At 44.1% G+C, this 8,449-nt stretch overlaps 1 protein-coding gene across 1 annotated transcript; it reads left to right on the top strand.

Moving 5' to 3' along the window:
- The first annotated feature begins 612 nt into the window (after positions 1-612).
- On the top strand, positions 613-2,215 carry LOC309567086 (ammonium transporter Rh type A-like). Its single transcript, XM_082272410.1, has one exon. The coding sequence runs from the start codon at positions 720-722 to the stop codon at positions 2,133-2,135; it is 1,416 nt and encodes a 471-aa protein (XP_082128536.1). The 5' UTR covers positions 613-719; the 3' UTR covers positions 2,136-2,215.
- Positions 2,216-8,449: the final 6,234 nt, after the last annotated feature.

The following is an 8,449-nucleotide window of genomic DNA, read 5'->3' on the forward strand; positions in this document are numbered from 1 at the left end:
TGTGGGTATGATACAATAGATGGTCAGAGACTGTTGACATGATACAAGACATGGTCAGAAATTACAGACATGCAATAGGAGTTGCTGAAGACTGAGGACATGCTTCAGGAGCGAGTATTAGACTGGAGACATATTACATGGCAATAGGGAAACACAAATTAGTATCTGCAGGGTCTCCAAGGGGCATACAAAAAGTGCCAAAGGGCCACACCAGGTATGTAACATTTTAGCAACATTTTAGACCTCTCACCACTCTATCGAAAAAGTTTTGTATTTAGATACTCTGTGTTTCACGCCTCTGACATTCACCACAATGTCCAAAAAAAAAGTATGAATACTAGTCCCAGAAAAGGCTGGACCATTTTTTTTTCTTTTCGGCTATTAAGGAACTACAAGTCCCAACATGTTGCACTGGTGGCCACATACAGTATGACCATGCCTGACCTAGAGAAGGATGCAGGTGCTATGCTCAACCTTGCGTTAAATAGCAAGGGCTGCATGTAAGCTCAGCCTGTTACATACTAATAAAAGGTAATCTTTAAACAATTTATATTACTGTAGTACAAAGTTCACCGCACACGACAGAGCAGTCTCTTTATTGGATATAGGACTTGGCCAATTGGCGAGAGGCAACTTTTGGCTGTTGTTAAACACAAGAATCAAATGTTCTGCAAGTTGCCGGGGAGAAAGGTGCTCTTCAGGTTCCATCTCTATGCATAATGTCAGTTGCTTTCTCCCCAGGTTTGCGATGCCAGTTGCCCGTCCTGCTGGTCTTTCTTCAAGGGGCCTTTGTGGTAGTATTTATCTTGTTTATGACTTACGAAGACCAGTCAAATAGACCTGCTTTCTACAATGGAACAGAAAAAAAAGAGGACCACTTCTCTGCCATCTTCCCCTTCTTTAAAGATGTTCATTTCATGCTGTTCGTTGGTCTGGGTCTCATGCTGTCATTTTTGAAACTCTACAGCTTCGGTGGAATAGCCTTCAACTTTTTGATTGGAAACATTGCCATTCAGTGGTCTTTGGTTGTCCAAGGATTCTTCTATCACTACAAAGAAGGGAAGATACACTTGAGGTTGGAAAATGTCCTTGATGCTGAGTTTGCTGCAGTAACAACTCTTATATCAGTTGGAGCCGTCATGGGAAGGGCCAGCCACGTCCAGTTGCTGCTGCTCTCTGCCATTGAGATTCCACTTTTTGTGGTCAATGACTGGCTTATAAACAAATATTTTCATGTTATTGATATTGGAGGGACAATCGCCATTCACATCTTCTCATGCTACTTTGGCTTAGGTGTGGCCCAAATTCTTTACCAACCTGAACTACGAAACACTCACCAAAAAGAGGCCACCAATGCAAACTCTGATTTTCTTTCTTTTCTTGGTACTATTTTTCTCTGGATTTTATGGCCAAGCTTCAATTCCGTCTTAGCCAAAACTGAAGAGGCTCAACATCGAGCTATTGTCAATACATTCCTTGCCCTGAGTTCTGGGACAGTCACCACCTTTGCACTTTCCAGCTTGATAGACAGAAGGGGAAGGATTAGCCTAGTGCACCTTCAAAATGCCTCCATGGCAGGTGGTGTGGCCATTGGAATCACTGCAGACCTGATTTGCCCTGGAGGGGCAATTGCTGTAGGTTGCATTGCAGCCATGTTCTGCATACTTGGATACCAGTACTTCAGCACTTTCTTAGCCAGAAAGATCAAGCTCCAAGACCAATGTGGAATTCACAACCTTCACGGCATACCAGGCATTGTCGGCACTTTGAGCAGCATTGTGGTCATTTTATCAGGACCAATTCATACGTACGGCTCTAGCCTACATGAGATTCTAAATGATAGCAATATGGAGGACCAACCACCCATTTTGGAAGCTCTTGGAAACCAGAACACGTGGACAGCAACAGATCAAGCCCTTGGGCAAGCTGTGGCCTTTGGGGTAACGTTTGGCGTGTCGTTGTTTGGGGGTTATCTTACTGGACTCCTTCTGAAAATACCTTGCTTTGTCCATCCTTCAAAGGATTACTTTTTTGACGATCAGCTCTATTTCCAAATGCCAGAAGATAACAAAAACAAATCATTTTCCAATCAGAAACTTCATGAGCACTTGCTGACATCACTAAAACATATATAGGAGACACCCTTTAAACATTTACTGCAGTACTGAGTCATCCCAGGTTTGGTGTATGTCCCACCAACCTAAGGCTAGTCTTCTTGCTTAGCACCACCTTTCACAATTTCTGTCACTGTAGGAGAAATAACCAACTTCATGGCATGTCGTATCTATTTAGTTCCATTGTGTTTATACGTACCCTTTAAACACCCATTGTGCCCAGCAAGAAGTGCTTGTAAGTTGCTCATTGGGGATTTATAAAATGGCTTGGGTAAACAGCCTTGTAAGAGTCCATTCAAGCCCTGTCTACATCAGGCTGTGATTAGGGTAGCCAATGTGCCCACTCCCCCCCCCCCCTTGCTGCCTATAGGGTTTACTGCAGGGGTCTTCAAACTATGGCCCTCCAGTTGTTCAGGAACTACAATTCCCACCATGCCTAGCCATGTCTGTGAATGTCAGAGTTTCACAATGCCTCATGGGATGTGTAGTTCTGCAACATCTGGAGGGCCGTAGTTTGAGGATCCCTGGTTTACTGTGTATGCATGTGTGCCAAGTGCTAAGCTAAGCATCCGAACTGGAAAATGTCCAATTGAAGTACTCTGCACTGTGTTTAAAGTAAATGTAAACCTTAACAACATTTAGGTATTTAGGCACTGTGTACCACATAAAATTGTCATGTGTTTTAATATTTAATAAAATCCTGTTTTCACCATTTTTCATCCTTCTTTTGCATCTCAGTGCTGCTGATCTCGTGTGGCCTCTTCTAATATCTTCCAGTCTCCATGCACTCGCTCTGGTGCTGCGTATCATTGCTTTTATCCAGTTTTCTGATAGAGACATTGGTGGACCATGGCTATGCAAAGTGTGTTGGCACAGTCACTGATATTTAAAATGTGCTGTTGAGGCTAGTGAGTGGTGGCGCTGCCTCAGCTAAGTATAATAATTCAAGTGCAAAATACAAAAATATAATGTGTAAATATACTGTGTGCAAACAATGCAATGTGCAAAAATAATGCAATGTACAAAAATACAATAACCCAGTGGAATGAGTATTTTGCTGATACACATTAAATACCACAATGCATATAACTATGTACAAACCATACACTGTGTAAACAATATAATGTGCTAATAAAGTGCAATAATCCAATGTGAGTAAACCTGAGTCAGGTGGATAGTTTGCTACTACACATCAGATATCAATCATGCCCAAATAAATATTGGTAAGAGAAAAAAGTATATATATATATATATATATATATATATATATATATATATATATATGAATGTGCAATAGTTAAGTGCTCTGTATTAGATCCAATTTCCGCAGTCCAAAAAAATTGTTAATGCACTTGAATTAGTGAAAAAGGTGAAAAAACTCCCCTTATTGTGGGAGTTCTGAAAAAAGTGTCCGTGCTGTAAAACAAAAATTGATGCAATGGTGCCAAGTGGTTATAAAGTCTTCAAAATGCCATGCAGTTCCTCAGGTGCTATAGTGCAGTGGTGGTGTGATTCTCTTAGGCCGTGCCAGGGACCCCGTGGGTTCACTCATGACCCCACATGGGAATGCACTTATCAGATCCTGGACCCCAAATAGGGGAAATCAGCCTTTAGGGTGTTTTTCCTGTCTCCTAGGGATATTAGCAGGGCTTTTTTTCAGTGGGAACGCAGTTCCAGCACCACCAGGACTGAATGTATGTAATGGCAAGGGATGCTGGAGGTGTACTGCAGGGTCTGTTGATTCTGGTTGCTGGGGATCTAATGTCACTGGAGGGAATCTATTATTGAAGGGGGGTCTGTTGCTGGGGAGATCTGTTGTTGCTGGCAGGGGATCTATTGTTGCTAAGGGTGGGTCTTATGTTGCTGGGGGGTCAGTCATTTCTGGGAGGGATCTACTGTTGAGGAAGAGGTCTATTGTTGCTGGCTGCTGGAAGATCAGTTGTTGCTTCCAGGGGTCTATTGTTGCTGAGGAAGGGGTGGTGTTTTCTTGTAGGTGGTCCATTGTTGCTGGGGGGGGGTCTATTCTTCCAGAGGGTCAGCTGATGCTGGCTGCGAGGAGATCTGTTGTTGCTGCTAGGATGGGGGGTGTTTTGTTGTGAGTGGTCCATTGTTGCTGGCTGCAGGGGATCTATTCTACTGCTTTTCTTGTTATCATTAACAAGCTCAATACATATTAGTTAGTATCACAAATGTTACTGTATTATCTAAAAGGGGTGGTCTTAGGAGGTGGGTAATGGGTGGAACCAAGAAACGGTGCTCAGAGGTGGGTAGGGGCGGAGACAAGGGGTGAGTTGAAAAGGGGGAGTTCCTGCACCTATTCTCTGTGAAAAAAAAAAGCCCTGGATATTAGTATGCCTCTGTGAGATTCTCCAGAAACCCCGCTCTGTGGCTCCACTTTCCTTATCCTTCCTTGGGGTGGTACTATCCCCTCATGGATAAAGTTGAAAAGAAGCCTCCATAGTGTAGTATTGTTAAAACATATTTTATTCAATGATGTAGTCACTTACATAGACGTAAAAACAATTCCTCCTCTCTGCATAGGATGTCCGGGTTCACCGATGCGTTTCTCGTCCGTGGAATATTACCAATATTTATTTGGGCATAATTGATATCTGATATGTAGTAGCAAACTATCTACCTGACTCAGGTTTACTCACATTGGATTATTGCACTTTATTAGCACATTATATTGTTTGCACAGTGTATGGTTTGCACATAGTTATATGCATTGTGGATCAGCAATATACTCATTCCACTGGGTTATTGTATTTTTCTGCATTGCATTATTTTTGCACATTGCATTGTTTGCACACAGTATATTTTTACATTATATTTTTGTATTTTTCATTTTAATTATTATACTTATGTAGCGCCCTACAAGGTAGGTGCTAGGTAAACTATAGTGGGCCTTGTCTGCTTATCAGCAGGGCCATGATTTTCAGCTGGGCTGTCATGTCTCCCAGGTGTGGCTGTTGAGACTGGGGAGTCTCCCCACTGTGCTCCATGAGAGGGTTCTCATTGGGCAGTGGAGGAAACCCAGCCAATGGCACACCCAGGCCTCTATCTACCCCAGAAAGGCTGATTCTGCCGCATAGCATTCTGGGAGTGGGTATAAGTTTGAAGGGGGCACATGATGATGCAGCATCTTTGGTGGGAAGCAGAGTCCCAGGAGGGAGAGTCCTGTCAGAGGAATCTGGTGTCCCAGGCAGCTTGCCTGAGGGGACAGAGGGCTGAGCTGAGCTGCAGAGAGGATCCGGTGTGCCGAGAACCAGCGGAGCAGAGAGGGGTGAAGTTTCAGGAAAGCATTCCCAGTTCGTGAGTACTGCCAACTGCCCCTGGGGGTCTGCCTGGATAGAGAGGGAACCACTTCAGTGAAGGTCAGAGGGATCTAGGAGCTAGCTAGCCGGTGCAGGAGCAAGCGTAAAGGGGGTGCCAGTGTTGACCCTGAAGAGCAAAGGGAGTGCCAGTGTGTGGACCCTGAGGCCCAGAGGGGGTGCCTAGTGAGAGGACCCTGAAGTGTAGAGGGGGTGCCTAGTGAGAGGACCCTGAAATACAGAGGGGCACCAACGGTTGGGCCCTGAAGTGTTAAAAGTGTACAGCATGCAGTGTGCAGTGTACAGTGTTGAGAGTTGCAGCAGCAAAAGCAGTATACAGAAGCTACCTCAGTCAGGAAGGACTGGAGGGAGCAGGGTTCAGGACTTTTGAGCTAATTAGAGCGTCAGGAGTCAGTTCTCAGTACAGTACGGGACTTTTGAGCTAACCAGAGTGTCAGAAGTCAAGTCCAATACAGCACAGCAAGTCAGTGTTTTCAAGCACCAACAAGCATTGGTTGGCACCCAGCCGGCGTCAAGACAGCGCTGAAAGGCATTTTTCTGCAAAGTGTCCCATTTGTACCTAGTTGCTTGGGACGTCTGCCTTTACACTTTAATGGCATCCCAGTCTTAGTCTGTAGGGTTCAATATTGAGTTGGCCCACTCTTTGCTGTTATAACAGCTTCAACTCTTCTGCGAAGGCTGTCCACAAGGTTTAGGAGTGTTTCTATGTAAATGTTTGACCATTCTTCTAGACCAGGGATCCTCAAACTACGGCCCTCCAGCTGTTGCGGAACTACACATCCCATGAGGCATTGTAAAACTCTGACATTCACAGACATGACTGGGCATGATGGGAATTGTAGTTCCCAAAAAACTGGAGGGCCATAGTTTGAAGACTCCTGTTCTAGAAGCACATTTGTGAGGTCAGGCAATGATGTTGGAAGAGAAGGCCTGGCTCACAGTCTCCACTCTAATTTGTCCCAAAGGTGTTCTATCGGGTTGAGGTCAGGACTCTGTGCAGGCCAGTCAAGTTCCTCCGCCTCAAACTCATCCATGTCTTTATAGACCTTGTTTTGTGGACTGGTCCATATCATTTGGTGGAGGGGGGATTATGGCGTGGGGTTGTTTTTTAGGGGTTGGGCTTGGCCCCTTAGTTCCAGGGAAGGTGTCAGCATACCAAGACATTTTGAACAATTTTATGCTCCCAACTTTGTGGGAACAATTTGGGGATGGCCCCTTCCTGTTCCACCATGACTACGCACCAGTGCACAAAGCAAGGTCCATAAAGACATGGATCAGTGAGTTTGGGGTGGAGGAACTTGACTGACCTGCACAGAGTCCTGACCTCAACCCGACAAAACACCTTTGGGATGAATTGGAGCAGAGACTGCGAGCCAGGCTTTCTCTCCAACATCAGTGCCTGACCTCACAAATGCTCTTGTGGAAGAATGGTCAAACATTCCCATAGACACACTCCTAAACCTTGTGGACAGCCTTCCCAGAAGAGTTGAAGCTGTTATAGCTGCAAAGGGTGGGCCAACTCAATATTGAACTAAGACTGGGATGCCAGTTCATGTGCGTGTAAAGGCAGGAGTCCCAATACTTTTGGTAATATAGTGTATGCAAAGGCACAATGAATATAAATGTTTGCTATGTGTCTTGTTCACACTTAAATGCAGCCTTCAGTGTCTGTCTGTGTTACCATGTACTGCAGCTGAGCAATATATGAAATATCTAAGTGTATCATAATAAAAATGGTTAAAAAATATATATATATATATATTAGTGATCGACCGATATAGTTTTTTATTGCAGATACCGATACCGATATTTTGGTCATCGCATATCGGTATCGGCCGATATCTGCCGATATTTTCGGACATTTAAACCAAAATTTTTTTTTTTTTTTATTTATTTATTTTTTTACAGGTACTGTTGTGGAGGGATCTGGGGATCTAAAAGACCCCAAACCCCTCCTCTGCACTTAAAAGCATTCAAATGCCAAGTTTGAATTTGGAGCAGAGTACCCGGAAGTGATGTCATGACATCACTTCCGGGTTTTACACGGAGACCCGATCAGAGCCTAATGCAACTTTGATCGGGTCTTCTCTTCGGTGGCCGTGCAGGTAGGATGCCCGGGTCTCCCGATGGGACAGGAGACCCGGGCGAGCCGCGGAAGGCGGCGGGAGGGGGGGGGACGTCCCTTCCCGCTCCTTGTAATGACAGCCGAGCGTCTTCTCAGCTGCATCGGTTGTCATTACAAGACAGTCGACTGTTGGCTATGGACGCCGGTACCGGGGTGATGCCTCTAGCTGCAGGCATCACTCCGGTACAAGCACTTTTCCGAAATATCGGCAATATCGGTAACCTCAGGGGCCGATTCCGATATATATCGGGGAAAGTGCATATCGGCCCTCGATATAACGGCTTTGCTGATAATCGGTAGAGCCATAATAAATATATATATATATATATATATATATATGCGATGTCACACTGTGACATTTCAATAAAGTTTGAAAAAAATGTACACAGCGCTCTGTGCTTTAAAAAAGGGCAAGTCCAGAGTGGACACTTCCTGCACAATAAAACATGGTGGCCTTTTTCCAAGCAGTCAGTGTAAACTGGTCTTAACTGATAACTGTACAGGACAGGCAAAGAACACAGGAAGTTATCAGCTCCCAAAATTTCTGGCAGGATCAACAGATATTTTATTTGCACTGTATAGAACAGATATAATAATACCCTCTCAATGTTATATTTAACAGACCAAAAAAAAGCAAGAAATAGAGGTGTATTGTTTGCTTTTACATACATTTTAGGTTCACTGCTGCTTTAAAGCAATCTTCCAGTGGGAAAGCATATCTAATTTACAGTAAATTATAGATTATCCCCACACAATTGCCACTCTTTCAGTGAATCAGAGAGTTTCTCTTGGGTTTTTTCCATTAGACTCCGCAGTAAAACATTAACTTGAAGTACAGCCGCTAATCTAAATGTATCGCTTACAATTTTGCAATT

This window comes from Pelophylax lessonae (assembly GCF_965119305.1).
Source record: "Pelophylax lessonae genome assembly, chromosome: 11".
In the NCBI taxonomy this organism is placed as follows: Eukaryota; Metazoa; Chordata; class Amphibia; order Anura; family Ranidae; genus Pelophylax; species Pelophylax lessonae.

Excerpts from the sequence above, each read along its gene's own strand:
- LOC309567086 (XM_082272410.1), top strand. The coding sequence starts at position 720 with ATGTCAGTTGCTTTCTCCCCAGGTTTGCGATGCCAGTTGCCCGTCCTG.